Raw genomic sequence first — 22036 nt, 5'->3', positions numbered from 1 at the left:
AAAAAAGAAAAACCCCAACAACATTCATTTATTATCTCTCAGTTCTGTAGGTTAGAAGTCCAATACTGGCCTTATTTAGCTGAAATGAATGTGCTGGCGTGGCTGCATTCTTTCCTGAAGCTCTGCCAATGAATGAATCCTATCCCCACGCTCATTCAGGTTGTTGGCACAGACCAGTTTTATGTGGTTGTAGGACTGAGGCCCCATCTCCTTGCTGATTGTTGTCCAAGGCTTGTTCTCAGCTTCTAGAAGCTGCCTGCATTCCCTGTCTCATGGTCCTCTGCAAAGCCAGCAACAGCGAGTTGAGTACCTCTTGTCCTTCAAAACTCTGACTCTTCTTTGCCTCATCTCTCCACCACCTATCTTCCACCATGTTTCTCTGGCTCCCACTTCACTCATCCTCTTCTGCTTGTAAGGGCCCTGTGCTGGTTTGGGTCCATTAAGTACCCCAGAAAAGACTATGTTCTTTTAATACAATCTTGTGGGGGCATGTGAGAATGAGATTAAATTTAGTTTTCACACAGGGTGGGGGCAGCTCAGGGGGATGGCCAGTCCTCCTGTTCATCCACCCACTGTCGTTGCAAGGTGGAGACTCAGGGGTGGGGTTCCTAAAATAGCCTCATACCTTGTTACCAAACTAGCTCAGACTGGCTCTGCAGTTAAAGAACAAAGCAAAGAGGTCACATAAGCATAGAAGTAGTGTCAGTGCTTTATATGGGCATAACAGTTATAGTCAGGGGTGGAGACTTGTTTCAAATGTTTCTTGTTTCAAATGTTTCAAATGCACATGGGAGACTTATTTCGAGTGTTTCAAATTTATGCGGGCTGCATGTTTCAAATTTGCACGGGTTAGTTAGGCCTGTCAAATAGGCTGTAACCTCTGGAGTATCCAGCCAATGGAGAAACAGGGGAGGGAATTGTGTGTTAGGCTTAGGGCATAAATAGTACTGTGTTCTATTGTTCTGCATGCCAACCACCACATTTTGGTTGCGCGCCTGTTCTTGCAAGATTGTGAATAAATTCTTTTCTTCTCCACAACCGGGTGAGCGTTTATTCCTTTTTAGGTATAGTGCTTGTTTCTCACAGGGCAGACCTATTGTGGGTGGGACCTTTTGATTAGGTTGTTTCCATGGAGATGTGACCCTGCCCATTCAAGGTGGGTCTTAATCCCCTTGCTGGAGTCCTCTATGAGAGGATAAAAGGCAGAGACATTTTGAAGAGAGCTCAGAAAAGCTAAGAGAGACAAAATCTGAGAGACATTTTGGAGAAAGCCATGGAAAACAGAAGCTAAACCTAGGAGAGGACCAGCAGACTCTGGCCATGTTCCTTCCCATGTGACAGAGGAACCCCAGATGCCATCAGCCTTTCTTCAGAGATGGTATTGTCCTGTTGATACCTTAATTGGGACATGTTCATGGCCTTAGAACAGTAAATTTGCAGCCTAATAAATCTCCATTGAAAAAGCCAATCCATTTCTGTTTTATTGTATTACGGTAGCTTTAACAACCTAAAACGGGCCCATATGATTACATTGGGGCCACCTAGATACTCCAAGATTGTCTCTCTCTTTTAGGGTCCATAACCTTAATTCCATCATGCAGAGTCCCTTTTGCCAGGTAATGTGACATATTCACAGGTTCCAGGGTTGAGAGTGTGGACATCTTTGGGGTACCACTATTTTGTCTAACAGAAAGAGTTAAAAAGTTGGGCTCAAGTTTAGCCCTTTAGGTGAGCAGCCTCAGGGCAGGTGTATGCCTCCTTTTACCTTTCTAGGCTCTCACATTTACTTGATTATTAGCCCAAGTACTCCTTACCTTTTGGCCAGTTCATGGATATATTCAAGAAAACTTTTCCCCCTTAAACCTTTTTACTTTGAAATAATTTCAAACTAATAAGACAGTTGCAAAAATAATACAAAACCTATAGAGAATTCCAACATACCCCATCCCCTCAGATATTCAAATTTGCCAATTTTAACATTTTGCCATATTTGACATATCATTCTATCTTTCTATCTATCTATCCATCCAACAATCTATCCATCTGTCCGTCATCTATCTACCCATCTGTTCTGGTGTGCTAATGCTGCAAGAATGCAAAATACCAGAAGTAGATTGGCTTTTATAAAGGGGGTTTATTTGGTTACACAGTTACAGTCATAAGGCCATAAAGCATCCAAGGTAAGGCATCTACAATAGGGAACCTTCACTGGAGAAAGGCCAGTGGCATCCAGAAAACCTCTGTTAGCTGGGAAGGCACGTGGCTGGTGTCTACTTGCTCCCAGGTTGCGTTTCAAAATGGCATTCTCCAAAATGTTTCTCTTGGGGCGTTTGTTTCCTCTGTTAGCTGCAGCTCCTCTTCAAAATGTCACTCTCAGTTTCTCTCTGTTTCTTTTGTTTGTCAGCTCATTTATATGGCTCCAGTGATTTAATTCAGACCCACCCTAAATGGGTGGGGTAACACCTCCATGGAAATTATCCAATCAAAGGTCTTGTCTACAGTTGATTGAATCACATCTCCATGGAAACACTCAATCAAAGGATTCCAACCTAATCAACACTAATGTCTGCCCCCACAAGATTGCATTAAACAATATGGCTTTTTCTGGGGGACATAATATATACAAACCAGCACACCATCTATCTGCCATCTATTTATCTATCTATTTTCTAAACATTTTTGTGTAGGTTGTATACATCATACTCCTTGAACACATAATACTACCATGTACATTTCCAAAGAACAAGGATATTCACTATGTGACTACAAGTACGGTTATCAAGTTCAAGAACTTTAACACTGATATAAAGCTTACAGTCCATATGCCAATTTTATCATATGTCCCAGTAATGTCCCTTTGGACCTTTTCTCTTCTGTTATTAGATCCAGTCCAGGATCACGTATTCCATTTAACTGTCATTGTCTCTTTAGTTGTTCTTTTTCTTTTTTCAATAATTGTAGAGACATATATACAACATCAAGTTTCCCATCTCAACCCCTCCCAAGCATACCATTCAGAGAGATTAATCACATTCACAATGTTGTGCTACCCTCACCAGCACTCACTATGAGAATCTTCCCGTCATCCACAGATACCCCCCACCACCTTATTCAACTTATTTTTTAAGTATAACATTGGGAGAGAAAAGTGCACCAGTAATAGGGCACAGCTTGATGAATTATCACAGATGAACAAACCCATAGAGCAACTACCCAGAAGATCCCTTTGCTTCCTTCCAATAACTATCCCCTCACCTCCCCAAAAGGAACCATTATCCTGACGGCTAATCTCATAGATTAATTTAGCCTGGCTTTGAACTTTAAATAAATGCATTTATATGGTATATGGTATGTGTTTTCTTGTGCCTGGTTTGTTGTTTTTTTTTTTTTTTTGTCAGCATCACATTTGTGAAGTTCATCTATGCTGCTACATATTGTGTCATTTTCATTGCTGTATACTATTCCTTTGTAGAATGTGCTACAATTTATTTTTCCATTCTGTTAATGGACAGTTGGGTTGTTTCCACTTTGAGGCTATTATGAACAATACAGTTCTTTTACTGTTTATAGACCTAGGAATAGTATTGTTAGTTTTTAAGGTAGGTACATACTTAACTTAGATTTTTACCAGTTTTTCAAAGTGGTTTAGTAATTTTTCCTCCCACCAACAATGTGTGCTAGTTCAAATTGATATTGTACTCTTTTTAATTTTAGCCAGTCTTATTGGTTTGTAGTGGTATCTCATTGTGGTTTTAATTTATGTATCTCTGTATATAAGTTGAGCATGTATATGCATATATTTGTATATATGTATATATGAGCATATACTTGTATATGTTATATGTGTGTCTGTTTATATATATATACACACATGTATGCATGCTATGTATGGCATATGTATGCATACATGCCATTTTAATACCTTCTTTTGTGAAATTCTTTTTGAAGTCTCTTGCCTATTTTTCTATTGGATTGTCTGTTTTTCCTTATTGATTTGTAGGAGTTCCTTATACATTATGGATATGAGCCCTTTGTCAGCTATATGTTACAAATATCTTTTTCCACTCTATTTGTTGTCTTTTACTCTCCTAATGCTATCTTTTTCTTAACATAATTTTTTATTAGAGAAGTTGTAGGCTTATAGAAAAATCATGCAGAAAATACAGAGTTCCCATATACCCCCCTATTAGTAACACTTTGAATCAGTACGGTACCTTTTTTACAATTGATGAAAGAATATTATAATTGCACAATTAACTATAGTGCATGGTTTACATTAGGGTGTATTTCTTCCCTTATGCCACCCTATTAGTAACACCTTGCATTAGTCTGGTACATTTGTTATAATTCGTAAGAGAACATTTTTATAATTGTAGCATTAACTATAGTCCATCGGTTACAATAGGGTTCACTGTGTTGTATAGTCCTATGTTTTTCTTTTAACTTTTATTCTAGTAACATATATGACCTAAAATTTCCCCTTTTAACCACATTCGTGAAATATATAATTCAGTGCTGTTAATTACACTCACAATGTTGTTGCCGTCACCACCATCCATTTCCAAAACTTTACAATCACCCCAAATAGAAATTCTGTACAATTTAAGCACCATCTCCCCATTCCCTAGTCCCCACCTAGCCCCTGGTAACCTGTATTCTAGATTCTGACTCTGTGAGTTTACTTATTCTACTTACTTCGCATCCGTCAGATCATACAATATACAATATTTGTTCTTTTGTGTCTGGTTTATTTCATTCAACATGATGTCTTCAAGGTTCATCCATGTTGTCACACGAATCAGAACTTCATTTCTTTTTAATGATGAATAATATTCTATTGTATGTACATACCACATTTTGTTTATCCATCATCAGTTGACAGACACTTGGGTCACTTCCACCTTCTGGAAATTGTAAATAATTCCGCTATGAACATCGGTGTGCAAATACCTGTTCGAGCGTCTGCTTTCAATCCTTTTTGGTATATACCTAGTAGAGGGATTGCAGGTAATACTGTAATTCTATACTTAGCTTTCTGAGGACCTGCCAAACCATCTTCCGCAGCAGCTGCATCTTAATGGTATCTTTTTAAAAATATTGAATTGGAAATATCTGAGAATTAGATTTCACATGGAAAATTAGAAAAACATGGAGTGCTGGCTTCTCAGAAATATTTGGAAATATCAGGGATATTTGGGATCCCAATCCCAAATGCCAACAACTGGATGTGCCTATCTTTCAGAGTGGGTAGGGATCTCCTGTTTGCCATGGTCTCCCTCTTTTTCACTTTAGTCATTTATGTTCCCTGACTGGCCCTTTAAGGCATTGAAGTTTGTGATCCCTGGTATGGAGAGAGGAAACAATATCCCTCCACATTAAAAAGGATACAAAAACCGTCATAGATTTACACAATGAAATAGATTCACACGGCAATAAAATAGAATTACAAAGAAAAAAATAGAATTACACCTACACACATCAGCATAGGAGACCATCAGGGATATAAAGTGGATAAACCAAGCACACATAGGAGTAGATACCATATGATTTCATTTATAGGAACTTTAAAAAAAGGCAAAAAAACTACTCTATATTGTTAGGGATATTTAGTTAGGTGGTAAAAATAAAAGAGAAAGAGAGAAAATGGTTATCATAATGTTCAGGATAGTGGACCTCTGTGGGATATGGAGAAGGCTATGTGAGGAAAGGGACACATGGGAGGCTTTTGGTGGTACAATTTGTTTCTTGAACTGGGTGATAAATGGCCTGTTTGCTTTATAATTATTCATTAATCTGTAGACCCATATTTTGTGCACATATATATTTATATTTTATAATTTAAAAATGAATAAATTCATCTAATATATATAACTTCACCTAATTTAATGTAAAAAATGTTAATGCTTTAAAAGAAAAAGTGATTATTAGAAATGTCAGGACACTAGTTACTTCTTGAGGAATAGGGAAGAGGGTGTACATGGGGTGCGGTAAACAGGAGGGTTTCCAAGGTACTGGCAAAATTGTATTTCTTAATCTGAGTGGTAAGTTACTAGGATTTCAACCTTGCACAACAGAAGGGGAGCCCCTCACTCTGAAGTCATGCAGATGGTGCACCCTGGAATCATGAAGGAATACTTCACACGGCAATTCTGGCAGCCCCAAAGTACCAAGCCATACCAGGCACAATGAGAACAGGTAAGAAGGATCAGGGCTCTAGAAGGCAGGAATTACTTCCTGCTGAAAGGGAAGGGGAAAAGCAGTGATGAACTGGAACTAGTAGAACAAAAGAGATCAGGAAAGAACATGAAGAGGGCAGATAAGGGGTAAAGGAGGAAATGCAAATGGGGCAGGGCTAAACATACATCCCACAGAGACCCAGAGTGCTGTGGGGACCCTTAACTCAGGGCCCCTGCTACAGGCTGACCCAGCTCCCTCACAGAGAGACACTGACCACAGAATGCAAGACGTACTTTACTTTAAAACGACTTTGAAAGGGAGGAACCTTGCACCACTCCACCCCCCCCACCCGCACCAAATACAAAGAGGGCAGACCATAGAATATGAAAGGAACTTTAATTTTAAACTCCTGTGAACTGGGCTGTGAGGAGAATAACGAAGGGAGAGAAAACCTTGGTAGGGGTAGGAGAACAGGAGAGATCCAGGCTGGCTGCGGCTCCTGGGCTCGTAAGGTACCAGCTGCTCCTCCGGCACACGGATGCTGGGTTCAACCTGTCAAACAGAGCAGAGTCAGGGAAGAGGCACAAGCCAGGGCCAGCCCACAGCCCTCCTAAACAGCCAAATATAAGGAAGGGTATGGTATGTGTAACACTCACTTCAAAGGGCCTGGAACTTGTCAATGAGGCTCTGCATGACCGCTGAAACAGAAAAAGGCATAACCAGGCACTCCGGACACAGGGAGATGGAAACCCATCTCCTTGTCCCTGTGGGGAAGAGCTGAACCATGCAACCTGAAACCCCCTCTAGCCCCTATCCCAGCAGCCCTGGGATGGATTCACCTATGCATCACCTGACTTAAGTGTGAAAATGTTCCCCAAACGGGAACACAATGTACCACTGGATCTCAAACTTTGGTGCATATCACAGCAATTTAGAACTTGTTTTAAAAAAAAAACATAGGCCTATATAATGCAAAAAGGGAACCCTAATGTAAACCATGGACTAATAGTACAATTATAATAATATTCTCTCATCGATTGCAACAGATATAGCACACTTATGCAAGGTGATAATAATGGAGGGGGGAATCTGGGAACTCGGTATTTTCTGAATGAGTTTTCTGTAAACCTATAATTTCTCTATTAAAAATAAACATAACAAAAAAAACAGAATCATGCACACCACACACCAAGCAGCAGTTAAAGGGAAAATAAATGGGGTATCTCTAAATGTCCTAAGGGAAGATCTCTAGACCTTGTTCACAAAGTGTACATGTAGTTCCGACAATAAATTCCTATACACACACATACCTTCACGTAAATGCAGAGAAGGCTCCAGACCTGCTAGGTCCTCCACCCACAGGGATGTTGGTCTCTGGGAGGCCGCCTGCTCCTGCAACCCACCCCACCCCTGGGTTCCACACTAAGACACCCTGCTCGGCCCCTGCCCCAGCCAGAGGTTCGTCATACCAAGTTGATGTTTAAGGTCATCAATTTCTTTCTGTCGCAAGAGACACTAGCCCAGCAGATATCGGAGAAAGAGAAAGTATTAGTATATTCCTGCCAACTCTCTCCTCGTCCTCCCCTTTACCCCAGAGCCCTCCATACCCACATCCCAAGCCCAGTGGCTAGACTGGAATGGAATCCACGATGGAAAGGAGGTACCCCCCTCTGTGGGGTCGGGAGAGCGGGATGGATAGTGGGGGGGGGGGGCGATAAATCATTTTAATTTGGACTCAGATCCCACCTATCTAGTTTGGACTTGGGTTTCTAGGAACCAGAGAGAGCATTACCCCAGGGCAGCTCTGTGCTTCAGGTAGCTGCTGTTGCCGTTCCTGTTCTTGGGGGAACATCAAGTGGCTCCTGGTGACCTGAAAGAAAACACAAAATCCAGTTGCCAGGCTTAGGAGTGAGATGGAAAGGACTGAGTGGGGTCTAAATTGGGCCAGCACCACCCTCTGCTGGCAAGCAGCTGCCCCTGCTCTGCCCAGCACCTGCAGCCTTCCCTGGGCTTGCCCTCCCTGTTGTCCTGACTAGACCCATCAGAGACCGTGGCCCCAGGGAGTGTGGCTGTGGGTCGATGCTGGCAGAGCTGCAGCCGCAGCCGGTCCCTGGAATGAGCAGTGTGGTTGAACAGGACCTAATACAAAGGTTCTGTTCCTCTGAATGTCTACTCCTGGAGCTGGAGTTTGGGGCACTGCCATAACTCACTCCCACTGGCCAAACCCAAAGCAGAGGATGATTTGGCTTAAAGCCAGCGCTGTCTACACCCTGTTTCCTGTGGGGGAGCTAAAGGGTAGGCAGAAAGGCCTGAGAGCAGGGCTGAGGGCCCACAACTGACAGAGCCAGAGTTTTCCCTCTTCGCCTCCCCTTTTCACTCCCCACATACCAAACCCACCAGACTCACCTGAGGGTGTAGGCCCTCTGAGACTGATGCCTCCCTGGCTCAGGACCAGGGGCTGTGAGCTTCCTGGAACTTGGGAGCTCCTGGTCTTGGGGTCTCCACCGCTGAATTCCCCACGATGCATGGACAGGCAAGATAAATGTGGGTAGTCTGATGGAAGCTAAAACAAAGAGTTCTGGCTCATTTAGGGGATATGGGTGGGTGGGTATAGGTGTGGGGGTGTGCGTGCACATCCATGCCTCTAGGGGCTGGCACGAAGCAGGGAACTGGGAGGGGACTTAGAGGCTACTCTCCTTCCACAATCTCCCTCAGTTAGTCCCAGGCCAGGAGGCAGAGCTGAGCCAGGGAGAACAGGGCGGCAGTGAGAAAGCCCAGGCTCCTTCAAGAAAGACTTGGAGAATAGCTGGGAAGTGGGAATCAGGAAGCTTGCAGCCCAACCTCTAAGGCTTGGCCATCCAAATCAGCTGCCAGTGCTCCCAACTTTCACAGCCCCTCTCCAGAGAGGAGGCCAAAAACGTGTAAAGGTTGAGAACAGTGCCCAGCACATAGTCAATGCTCTCTTAGTATCTGCTCCTAGTAAAATGACCCCAGTTTGGCATTCTGATGACCCTGGGCACCCAATGACATACACTGAGTAAAGGACAGAGGGTACAAGTGTGAAGATGTGTGTGTTGAAGGTGTGGATGGGGTGAGGGAATGAAAGGAGGAGGATGGCCTACTCACTTGACCCTTTGGGACTGGCTCTCCACTTTCATCGTTATCTTCTCCAGCCACTGCCTCAGATTCCCATGTTCTGCCTGCCACAGGTTTCTTCCCAGCACTGCTGTATTTGGACTGTTTGGTTGCCGGATGGACCGAGGAATATCTCTTGGCTCTTCCAACAGATGGAAGACCAGAGATTGGGGGGAGGGTGGCTGGTGCCACGCTGCCTCCTGCCACCATCCTCCCCCATGTAAGAAAGGCCTGGTATTTTCTCTCCAGGGCACTTTTGGAGGCACCACCGCTGGATTTCTTCTCCTGGGCCACCTTCTTCTTAAGAGTGGCATGAGGCAGGCAGCCTGCAGCAGCAGCTCCCGTGTACCTGGGCTTGGTGCTTCTCTTCCCAGAGGCCACACTTTGCATTTTCTTAGAGGACAAGAGCTCAAGCTCTCCAACAGGCTGCCGATCCGTGGCCGATGTGAGCCTACGAGAAGTGGAGGCCAGGAAAGAGCCTGGCCCGAGAAAGACTTTCTCCCTGACTTGGGGATTCAGGTGTCTGGGTGTGTCTCTGGGATCCCCCTGGCTGCTGGTCTTTGCTTGGCCGTCTCCTTTGGGGTAAATATTCACCCTCATCATCTGTATCTCGCTGAACTCATCCGATGACTCGGGGTCAGAAGGAGGCCCAACCATGCCTTCCTTCGAAGGCCGCTGGAGAGCCACAGGGATATTCAACCGACCTCTAGGGCCTCTTCTAGGGTTTCCCCAGGGCCGGCCTCCGGGAGAAGCCTGCTGTAATTCCTCACAGCTAGGCGAATGTGCGCTTCTGCCACTGGGGATTTCGTCTAGGTCGGCCCAATGGCTGGACATCTGAAGGGTGCGGCTTTTCGGGGCCGGTTTTCTCCGGACCCCTGGTGTGTCCTGGTCTGTAGGCTGCTTGGCAATGGCCGAGGCCTCCTCAGCATGGTGCGGTTGGTATTCCACAGCGTCCTCCTCCTCGTCGGCATGCGAGCCAGGTCGACCCTCCTGGCCCCACAGCTCTGCCTCTGCCGGTTCCGTCACTTCCTGCTCGGCCTGGAGCCCCTCCGGGACCGGGAGCCCGCCCTCGCCCTCACCGCTCCGCGGGGCCCGCAAACCAAAGTCTCGTCCGGGTCCCCGGCGGACGCCGCCCCGCTCCCCAAACAGACACCTCATCAGGGGAGCTCATGTTTGTAAGAAAGGGATAAGTTTAGTTTTCACATAGAGACAGCATGGAATAAGGGAAATGGAGGCAAAACCAGTTTAAACAAGCCCCAGACAAAGAGAAGAGAGAATCTGCCTGCTCCTTATATGGAAAAGTAACCATAGTTACTGGAATGTAAAGAGATATGAGGTAATATCAGAGGCGGGAACTCACAGCAAAAAAAAAAATAAAAATTTGAGGGGGATAGGCTGATCAGTTCAAAATCTCAATAATGAGCTAGTTGGCTCTCTAGGATTGGCTGTACAAATTAAAATCTCAAAAGATGAATTAGTTAGTGTTCTCGGATAGGCTGTAACCTCTGTAGTACCCAGTCAATGGGGAAACAGGGGAGGGACTTGCGAATTAGGAGTAGGAGATTTAAAAATCGCCATTCTCTTCCTCTGGCGCGCGCCAGTCTTCCATGTGTTTGACTGGACGCCCTATCTTGCAAGATTGTAAATAAATTCTTTTCTCCTCCAAAACCGAGTGAGCGTTTATTCCCTTACAGGAACCGCTTTATTTCCGACAACTTGGGGGCTCGTCCGGGATCCGAAGCTTCGGAGGGGGACCCCTGAGGTGGACAAAGGGAAGGCGCGCCCCGCTGATTGAGCGGTCTCGGACTCCGCCATTGGGGGCCCATCTCTGGCAGCTAAAGGGCCCGAGACCAGATGCTTGGATCTGCCGGTTGTGGATGAGAAAAGGGGGAAAAGAAAAGGCCTGCCTCTGGTTAACCAGGCAACTCCGTGCACGGACCAAGGTAAGGAAAGAAATATTATATTACCTTGGTGGTTAAAGCATTCTGAGAGTCTGGGGCTGATCCTGAGGGAAAGATGCCCAAACAAGACTCAGAATGGGGACATTCTGATGAGCCTAGAGCTGATCCTAAGGGAAAGATGCTCAGGCAAGACTCAGAATGGGGAATAGAGGCAGTCAGCCGGCCGGGAATAAAGGGAAGGGGGTATCTTTAGGGTCCCCGGGAAACATTCCTCTAAATAATCCATTGGGAAACATGTTAAAACATTGGGCTAAAAGTAATTGGACCAAGGGAAAGGGTAAAAGAAAATGATCAAATATTATTGTTATGTTTAGACAAAAAAAAAAAAAAAAAAAAAAGGCATTTTGCTGCCAAATATATTCTGGCCAAAATATAAGGCAGATAAGAGTTGGCTTTGTGCTGACCTCGTGTGTCATGTTAATAAAAATAAACCTTTTTCCAAGGCAGAATTGAACTGTGCCATGTGCTGGCTGCAGGGAAAAAAAGAAACTAAAACCTGGGATAAGCATTCCCCCACCTTATGGTTTCCCCTCCCCCACTGGGGCGGGAACCATTAAAGCCTGGGGTTTTGGTGGAAGCAGTCTATGCCCCCAGGCAATTGGAGAGCCATTTAATGCTGACTGCTCCATTAATTACAACCCACAAAAATTTAATAAAAAAAAAAAAAAAAAAAAAAAAAAAAAATGGAGAGATTTCCAAAAGTTTCCGTTTCTAAAGGCTCTTAAAGAAAGGAAGGTAAGAATCATTAATAAAAAGCCTAGCAAGGCTAGCTGAATAACAATTAACTTGATTCTTAAACTCTGGTTTATGTAAATATCCCTTTCTTGGGAGAAGAAAGGGAAATAGGAAAGAGGGCGGCTATGAGAGAAAGAGAGAGACTGCATCCACCTAAAATAAAATTGGCTGTACCCATATCCCCAAAGAACGATGAAAGTTGAGGTCTGAAGTCAAGTGGTCTCAGGCTGGGAGAGTGGAGTGGCCCACATGCATGAAAAGGGTGAGTTTGCCCTGGGGGTTGAGGGTGGGCCTTCCGCCTCAATGCTCTAGAAAAGTTTTGCCGCCTCAGGACCCAGAGGGTGGAGCACATTCCCAGGGGAATGGGAAAAGCCTGGCTGCCACCCCACTGTTCAGAGAAGGCAGAGCCTTTACCCCGAAGAGGCAGAGTCTGGGTGGCACCCCGATGTTTAAGAAGGGTGGGGCCAAAAAGGTAATCTCCCCAACATCACCCCAGACTTTGAAAAGAAAAGGGCTGCCACAAAAGCCTCTAAAAAGGGTTGGACTCCCACTCCCTCAAGCCCCAAGAATACAATGTCATTCTGTTAATAACTCAGACTTTAAAAGGTCAGCTATATAAAGGAATTTTAGCCTAATATTCAGAGAAGATCCAAAAATCAATGAATAGCTGAATAAGCCATTAGAGGAAATATTCAGAGAGTCAACAAGCCAGGGAGGAAACAGACAAAAGTGAGATAGAGAAGTAATTGGAGCAGTTTAAAAAAAAAAAAAACAAAAAAAAGAGGAAGGAAATTTGTAGCATGGGGTTTGTGTGATTCTCTATTCATATACTTATGTGGGGCTAAACAGGTATTAATAAATACATTTACATATTTTAGTGTGCTGTGTAATTAAGTCTAAGGCATGTGGAAGCTACATTTAAAGTCCCTTAATGTGTGTATCAGGGTATACAGGAAGTTATATGCACATTTTTTAGGACTGTATTTGGATGCATTCTGAGAGTTAAAACTTCATGAATCTAATGGGAGTTTAAGTTGTATGTTTACACAGGAATGTGGGATAGTTGTATTTGTATGTAATAAAAGCATGTAATATAATTACGTAGGAGTCTTTCAAACTGTGAAAGTTTGTCAGTGTGTAATTTAAAACTTGGCAAAAATTTCCTGTGTACTCATCTATAGTAAACTGAAGCTATTTCTTTGTGTCTTTATAGCGTATACTAGTTTGTGTGTACTCTAAAGCTGGGCAATTGTGTGCAGTTTCACAATAGTGTGAAAAATGAAAAAAAAAAGTGAGAAAAACTGTGTAAAAGTTTTCTATGTATGTGTAACAGTAGTGTATTGGCTATACATGCTTGTAAATGGGAATGTATGTATGTTTCGTATGGTTATGAGTGTGTATATAAGTTATATGTGTCTGTATTCCAGATATATGAGACTGTGTATTCTTGTAAAAAGCAGAATAATTTTTCTGATATATTTTGGGCAAAAGCAAAAGGTCCATACTCAAAGTGCAAGTAAATGTTCCTATAAAAGGGTTTAAGGTTCACTAAAGCTGAATTAAACAAACTTAGAACAGTGAATGGTTCATATCTCTTCCCAGGTCTCCATTTGGTAATGCCAGGTTGCTATCTTAACATTAAGTCTAATAGGAATAAAGACACCACATATATTGTCAAATATTACACACCAAGGCTTGTCCTCCTCTCCCTGGAGAGTGGGTTTTTACTCATCTAACAGCAAAACTTGTGTGTATGTTCAGAGTATGCATATATGTGAATCACGTATATTCAAGCATCACTAAACTAGGTGTACTAAAAACTGAATTTTAAGTTAGCATTTAAGAGTGGTAAGCCTTTTTATGTTCATTAATCTTAGGTTATTGTAAATTATTGTTGTCCTTTAGTCTAATTGTTCTAGCCCGAAATGTTGGTAAGTTCTTGCTGCTCTTCATGCACATGACTTCAGGAGTGTCTGTACCTAAAGCAGGTATTAGCAGTTTTACACTAGGGGAGTCATTAGAGGGGTACAAGCCATGTGTGATTTAGTACTTAGGCAATTACAAGGTGTAGGCCTTTGGTTTTTGGTTTGCCTTTCCCCAGGAGGACTGGAGAGCTCCCCTCCCTAGACACAAAGGATCTTTTTCTTAAGAATTATATACTGGCCTTGTCTTCTACTTTATCATCTCTCAGGCACCGTGGACTGTTGGCTCAGACCCCGCCTCTTGAATTTGCTGCCCATCGACATCAGCCTGGCAGCTGGGTTCTGATCCAGTCGTGGAAAGAATCCAAACTTCAACCGATCTGGGAAGGACCCTATCAGGTCTTGCTGACAACTGAGACGGCAGTCCGAACGGCAGAAAGAGGCTGGACTCATTACACACGAGTGAAGGGACCGGTGCCTGAACCAGACGATAAGTATCCAGCAACTCAACCTGAATCCTGGAAAGTGACTCCTACCTCAAATCCCCTAAGGATCACTTTAAATAGGCAACAGTTAAAGGAACATATTAGAAGGGAGAAAGGGCTGAATTAAACCCTATGTTTGCATTGTAATCTGTGTATAGCTTAATGATGAAATTGCTTATGCTGATCATAATGTTCTATATTCAAGGAGTAACAGGTTCTGCTAAGCTGGTTATAAGTGTAGTCAAAGGCTTAAAGTCTCAAACTGTACAATTTGATGTTTGTCAAGTAATGAGCTGTAAAAATCTAAAACATCAGCAACAACTGAGGGAGGAATATAAGCATTTATGTAAGCAGACTGTTCAAATAGAAAGCAAGATTGTTGGGGGGCGAACATTTGAGAGTATAACTTATGAGACACCTAACCCCTGTTATTCTTGAAACACTGCTTGGTGAACCACACAGTATGAGGGATGGGTCTTACCCAGGTTGGAAGAAAAACCATTAAGGGAAACTTGGCTGAAATTTAACTCTCCAGTTCAAATTGACCCCAAGGTCATTAGAATACTTAAGGCCAAAGACTTAAAGCAAACCACAGAAATAGAGACAGGTTATGGAAATACAAATGCCTGGGTAAAATGGGTCAAATATACCATCCAGAGTCTAAACAGAAGTGACTGTTATGCTTGTGCAACCAAACAACCCACTGTTCAGATTATGCCTTTCCCCTTGGAAATGAAAAAGCATGAAAAGGAGTTTAAATGTATAACACTCCTCTTTCAAAATGCTACTCCTGGTGAAAGTTGTAGTACGTTGTCCTCCCTTTTCCCTCCAGTCCAGAAGGGAAGTGTCAAAGCCATACCAGCGTCTCACCTTGGTCCCGGAAACCACTCTGCCTGTCTCTCCAGATGGGAAGAAGGGCTCCAGGATCTTGGTACCATGGCTTTGTGTACACAGGTGTGGAATGTGAGCAAGGATAGTACTGGCAACTTCTCCAGCCTAACTATACCCCGAGCAGACCTCTGGTGGTACTGTGAGAAGGGCATCCTCTGGCCAACACTACCTGAAAGGTGGGAAGGAACCTGTGCTCTGGTTCAATTGGCTATCTCATTTACCCTGGCATTTGAAAGTAATAAAAAAGTACCAACCCAAGGCAAAGGAAAAAAAAAAAAAATGTACAAAATGTACCCAGTTCCTTCAATAAAAAAATTGTTTGTAGATAGTATAGGGGTCCCCCGGAAAGTTCCTAATAAGTTTAAAGCTAAAAATCAAGTAGCTGCAGAATTTGAATCGTCCTTATTCTGGTGAGTCACCATCAATGAAAATGTCAATCATCAGCTAAAATTTATCAACTATACCAGGAATGTCATTAAAGAAATAGCAGAACAGTTAAATGCCACTAGCCGAATGGCATGGGAAAACAGAATGGCCCTAGACATGATGCTAGCTGAAAAAGGAGGCGTCTGTGCTATAGTTGGGGGAAATTGTCGCACATTCATCCCCAATAATACCGCACCTAATGAAACTATCACCAAAGCCCTACAAAGCTTAACAGCCTTATTTCAGAAACCAGAAAAGAATTCTAGCATTAACAACCCACTCACAGAATGGTTGAAAAATTGGTTCGAGAAATGAAAAAGAATTGCAACATCTATTTTAATTTTCCTTATCATTCCAGCCAAAATGTTTATAACAGCTGGGTGCTACATAATCCCGTGTGCTCAAAGGCTAGTTCAAAAACCCATCAAAACCACTAGAATCAAAAATAAGAAAAATCCCTATAATGAGAAATGTAAAAAAGCCCTTAACAAATTTGAGAATCTAAAATGTAAAAACTAAAAGGGTTTAAAAAAAAAAAAAAAAAGAGGAGGGAATCTGTAAGAAAGGGATAAGTTTAGTTTTCACATAGAGACAGCATGGAATAAGGGAAATGGAGGCAAAACCAGTTTAAACAAGCCCCAGACAAAGAGAAGAGAGAATCTGCCTGCTCCTTATATGGAAAAGTAACCATAGTTACTGGAATGTAAAGAGATATGAGGTAATATCAGAGGCGGGAACTCACAGCAAAAAAAAAAAATAAAAATTTGAGGGGGATAGGCTGATCAGTTCAAAATCTCAATAATGAGCTAGTTGGCTCTCTAGGATTGGCTGTACAAATTAAAATCTCAAAAGATGGAATTAGTTAGTGTTCTCGGATAGGCTGTAACCTCTGTAGTACCCAGTCAATGGGGAAACAGGGGAGGGACTTGCGAATTAGGAGTAGGAGATTTAAAAATCGCCATTCTCTTCCTCTGGCGCGCGCCAGTCTTCCATGTGTTTGACTGGACGCCCTATCTTGCAAGATTGTAAATAAATTCTTTTCTCCTCCAAAACCGAGTGAGCGTTTATTCCCTTACAGGAACCGCTTTATTTCCGACAATGTTGTCAGTCGGCAGCTCTGGTCAGGGGTCGAAGGATGTCCTCGGTACACGGGAGAGGCAGGTGGGGCTGGGCAAGTTAGGCCGCTGGAGGACAGAACGCCGTTGCCACCACAACCGCAGCCTGACGAGATCACTGCAAACAACGGGAGGCCAATTCTGCGCGCCTTCGCGGTTCGGACCTTCTCATTCGTCCTCTCCCAGCCAACCAGTGCGCCCCTTGTTTGCCCGCCCCACCCCCACTCCCAGGACGTGGCCAATAAGTATGAACGCCATTGGTTGCCTCCAAAATCCGTCGTTCGTCTGAAGTAAATCCCCTTTTCGTGGCTGTGGTCGGATCTCTTTCTGCCCGTCCTCTCCTGGGCGTGAATCTACCTTCGAGTAAGAGTGGGGTCTGTGAGCTCCTCAGTCCACTCTCTGGGAAGTGGGGAGATAACACTTGTGGGCTTGTGAAGAGGGAAGAGTGATGGATATGACGTCCCCAGGGCAGAAATTATCTGCAAACCAGTATTCCACACCGAGACACACGACCCAATAGGGAAATGGGCGAAGGGCACCAACAGTTGGTAATCAGGGATTGGGGTACCTTTTTTGTAAAGAGTCAGATATGAAATGATTTAGGTTTACGTACGGTCTCCGTTGCAACTGCTCAACTCTGCCGTGTTGCAAAAAGCAGCCATGGAGGATGGCCTGGATGTTTACCAGTGCAATGTTATTGCCAGGAGGTTTGGCAGATAGGGCAGAGTTTGTCCCATGCACACCCCCTCCTCCCCCCGAGGTGATTCATAGAGGGAGTCCCTGTCAGCAATGGACGTCCCAAAAGATGCTCGCCAACCCTGATCATGGAGACGGAACTTGAAACCACAAGTCTGTTTTTGCACACCACGTTTGCAACAGTTCAGGAGCTCAACAATTCCAAGAGTTGCAGAGTTTATGAGGAAACCAGTGCTTTTGCATTACTTGTGGACTGGATATGGATGGGCAAAGGATATAAATCAGCCTTAAGTAAGTGAGAGTCTTTGCTCTTGCACCTCTGTACGGGCCTCCGTGACCTCTTTGTGCTTGTGCCCTTTGGGACAGTTGTTTTTCACTGATTTCAAAGGCTAACTCCCTTCAATTGGACAGTTAATTTAGTCTGTGTGGCTGTTTGGTGACCCTATGGTGTGAATATTTTCTTTTCAGCATTCTGTGAGGCAAAAATCTTCACACTTTGGGCCCACTCCCACAAGTGTTATCTCCCCACTTCCCAGAACTCCTTGTCTTTGATCATCAGTCTTTTTCCTTCCAGCTCCCTGACCACACGGCCAGGCTGTTGTCTACTGCCCAGAAAACTGTATATATTATCACTGTGGGCCACGTTCCCTTCCACACAAAATGGATCACCAGGTACACTGGTCCAATCTCTGCCCGCTGGGAAGATTTTTCTCTGTGCACAGTCTTTTTTTTTTTTAATTAGAAACATTTATTATTATATTTTAAATAACAGTAATAAACTCATTACATGTAAACATAAGTAATGTATTTTTTAAAAAATAGCAGTATTTTCCCAATCAAAATTAGTGAGAGGAGTGGCATTGTTTTACATTTTTGCAAATCTCATTAAGTGTCTGACTTAATACAAGATAGGTGAATTCAGGCCCAAAATCACCCTCTTTGGGATAATTCCAGGTACTTGGCTGGTTTCCATTCAGCCTCCACCCACGGTTTGGCCCTGTGGTCCTTCTCTCCAGCCTCAAAGGTGAAGGGATGTTCAGACAGTCATGATCACTTGAGTGACAGACAGAAGAAGTAGGGCTGAGTGAGTGGTGGCACGCATGCAGACCCAGCAAAAGCAACATTCAGCTGAGTCCTAATCACTCATCTGAGCCCTACTCGAGTCAGGTACTTCCAGAGCTGAACCATGAGGGAATTTCCCATGCGGAAGCTGGAATTTGGGGAGACCTGGGGAAGCAGTCAGAAAGGGAGGAGTTGGCCCTGTGACTGGTTAATGTTCAAAAAAGAAAAAGAACAAAAAATGACTGTAGTTTAAACACTCCCAATGAGGCAGGGATCCCACTGTCCTATAGCAAAGCATATATGTAGAGTTTAATCCCTTTTCCAATTGTGTGCACTGTCTTTCAAGGCCACCCCTGAATGCGGCAGAAATTAGACTGCCATCCAGTTTTGGCATGCATCCAAAAATGAGCTGACCTGTTCAAAACCAGTCTCAGACTGGCCATATAGGACCTCTCATTTGTCCTAGGGGCGAGCTAGGTTAGGGGCCCTGGTGAAACCACAGCAGGTGTCATGGACATTTGTGTTTCCTGCTCATGCAGCTTATTTGGGTTACTTTGAGTTACTTACTTTGGGTCTTGCTCGAGTCTGATGCCCCATGTACCATTTCCATCTTACAATGGACAGCTGCTGGGCTTATCTGACTTTGTGACTTGTAATAGGCAGTTCTAATTTATGGTCCCTTGCCCCATGGTAAGTGCTCTGCTTCACCAGGGCCCAGTAATTCACCAGTAACTTTTTCTCAAAGTTTTCCACTGTAGATCACATTGGCTTGGTCAGAATCATGGTTATGATTTACCCACTTGGGCTTGCTATGAATGGCATCCAATACCTTTTCCCACCCCTGACACCTCCAACATTGTAGGGTCTGCTGGATCTTATGAACTGCAGCTTGGACTTGCTGCAGAACCCATTCCTGCTCCAGGCCCCACTGGCAGCCTTCCACATTATCCAGTTTATGGGCCAGAGCACTATTTCTAGGTGTGGCATGTGTTGCCTCTAGAACCCAAACAACCTTACCAGAAGCTGTGCTTTCTTCTTTGTGGTAGGGGATGCAAAGTGCAGCAATTTGTCTTTTACTTTGGAGGGACAGCCCAGCATGCCCCTGACCACTGAGAATGCCTGAAAACCTCACTGTAGTGGCAGATCTCTGAAGTTTCATAGACTTTATCCATCACCTTCTGGATTCTATTTGCTTAACCAAGACCTCCCACATACTAACCACCCTTTGCTCCTCCTGTCTGATTATCATGGTGTCATCCATATAATGGATCTATGTGATGTTCTGCAGGATGAAAAAATGGTTCAGATCTCTTGTGACAGAGGGCATGAAAGTTAAACCGGAATAAAAATGTAAACAAATATTGTTGTCTGTGCCATGTAAATATGACCTCTTTCTGATTTTTTTTTTTCTGATTTACAAAATCCGGGGCCACATAACCTCATGCCCGAGGTTTTTATTAACCTGCTCTGGCAACAATACCACGTCCTTCATACCAGGTGTGATTGAGCTTGCGGTAGTCTGCAGTCATTCAGCAGGATGCCTCTTGTTTCTGCAAGGGCCAGAGTGGAAAAGTAAAAGGGCCACTAACCCTGCCTCCTTTAGGTCTTCAATGGTGGCTCTAAAATCTGCCATCCTGCCCCAGTTCTGATATTGCTTTTTTTTCCTTCCGCAAACCAGTTTAATGTATGCACATCACCGACTTCAAAGTCTAGGAGCATTTTGATGCTTATTCCAACCCCAGCCCATTCTCAGCAGTCCAGCTCCAAGACCTTCCACCATAACTCCATGAACGCAGGGTGCTACCAGGCAGGGATGAAACTAGAGGGTTGAGGGGAGAGCAGATGTCTCCCAGTGATGCCCATTAGACCTCCTTCATCAGTTATTCACGTGCGTTTAATTTGTAGCACTTCCCTTGTGACATTCCTTCTTTCTCCTTTTACGCCAACAATTTCTCCTATTGTTCCATCTTTCTAATAGACGCCTGACACAGCACCTTTGCCTTCATGGCTGCCATTCTTAAAGATTAATTAGGCCCTCAAGGAATAGGAAATAAAAAGCTTTTTGTGGGGAACCGATTCCCTGCAAGTTTGTTCATAATATCTGTTCAGAATAAAAGTTCCCCGCCAGGACTTGTGAAGAGAGCCCACCTCATTCATTCCCATGGGATTCCTACTTTTTGGGCTTTCTTGGCTGTGAGTAGTGTTTTTTCCTTCTCTTTGCTAGGGCAGAGGTTGAATATGCAACTTGTCATGCAATTTTGTTGATGAAAGACAGACAGAAGGTCACAAAGGCGAAAACTCAGTTGCTCTTGGGTAGGGGGTTGGGGGAAAAGCTAATGAATAAAAGCTGTGGTACAACTCCCTTTCAGGAAGGGGTGTGAGGGATGGGATGGATTTATCAGAAGCTTTGGCAGTCTGCTTCAAAATGCACTGGGCAGCTGACAACGCAGGATATGACTCCTGGGGATGAATCTGGACCCGGCATCGTGGGATTGAGAATATCTTCTTGACCAAAAGGGGGATGCAAAATGAAATGAAAAGAGTTTCAGTGGCTGAGAGATTTCAAATGGAGTCAAGAGGTCAGTCTGGTGGGCATTCTTATGCACTATATAGACAACACCTTTTAGGTTTGAATGTATTGGAATACCTAGAAGTAAATACCTGAAACTATCAAACTCCAACCCAGTAGTCTGGACTCTTGAAGACGATTGTATAACAATGTAGCTTACAAGGGGTGACAGTGTGATTGTGAAAACCTTGTGGATCGCACTGCCTTTATCCAGTGTATGGATGGATGAGTAGAAAAATGGGGACAAAACCTAAATGAAAATTAGGGTGGGGTGGGGGGGATGATTTGGGTGTTCTTTTTTACTTTTATTTTTTATTCTTATTCTGATTCTTTCTGATGCAAGGAAAATGTTCGAAAATAGATTGGGGTGATGAATGCACAACTATATGATGGTACTTGGAACAGTTGATTGTACACCATGGGATTGTATGGTATGTGAATATATCTCAATAAAACTGAATTTAATTTAAAAAATGCACTGGGCAGGAAAAGTGAAGCTACCCAGGGAAGCAGCCTTCATGACACCCTCCATAAGGCTAATGTGTTAGAAAATAGCTAATGATCAAGGAGTCCCTTCCCCACCTCTTTTCCTGAAATTGTTGGAAAACCAGGTAGGACCCAGAGGTCTGGCTTTTAAGGGTGCTCCTGAAGGAACCTACAGTTTCCTGGTGGGAACGGAGAGCTCAGAAGACCATCTTCTCCTCCAAGGACTTGGTGATAGTTTTCTCCTCTTGTATGCAGACCTCATGTGTTGGTAGATCAGGCACATGTGCGCAGGGGGGCCAGGCTACAGGAAGATAATCTTATGGAGGAAGGTGAAGGGAGAGTCAAAAAGGGGGTCATTTCTCTATCAGCTTCCTTT

General features: G+C 43.7%; 1 protein-coding gene across 1 annotated transcript; it reads right to left on the bottom strand.

The window, feature by feature from the left end:
* Positions 1 to 6086: 6086 nt before the first annotated feature.
* On the bottom strand, positions 6087 to 10470 carry LOC119522199 (uncharacterized protein CXorf49 homolog). The gene is made up of 6 exons (XM_037820831.1): positions 9304 to 10470; positions 8584 to 8740; positions 8211 to 8287; positions 7970 to 8047; positions 6630 to 6729; positions 6087 to 6115 (listed from the first exon to the last, which is right to left on the bottom strand). Exons 1-6 carry the CDS (start codon positions 10468 to 10470, stop codon positions 6087 to 6089), a joined length of 1608 nt encoding a protein of 535 aa, XP_037676759.1.
* Between the last annotated feature and the right edge of the window lie 11566 nt (positions 10471 to 22036).

This window comes from Choloepus didactylus, chromosome X (assembly GCF_015220235.1).
Source record: "Choloepus didactylus isolate mChoDid1 chromosome X, mChoDid1.pri, whole genome shotgun sequence".
NCBI classification, from domain to species: domain Eukaryota; kingdom Metazoa; phylum Chordata; class Mammalia; order Pilosa; family Megalonychidae; genus Choloepus; species Choloepus didactylus.
Note: the sequence above shows the minus strand (reverse complement) of the source record. Positions and strands in the feature narration are given on the sequence as shown.

What these genes read in the sequence shown, in the direction of transcription:
- LOC119522199 (XM_037820831.1), bottom strand. Translation starts at nt 10,470, where the DNA reads ATGAGGTGTCTGTTTGGGGAGCGGGGCGGCGTCCGCCGGGGACCCGGA. An exon ending in AAGCACAGAGCTGCCCTGGG is followed by an intron (nt 6,730 to 7,969) that starts GTAATGCTCTCT and finishes TCTGTTTGACAG; the next exon opens with GTTGAACCCAGCATCCGTGT. An exon ending in GTTCTCCTACCCCTACCAAG is followed by an intron (nt 6,116 to 6,629) that starts GTTTTCTCTCCC and finishes TCATGATTCCAG; the next exon opens with GGTGCACCATCTGCATGACT.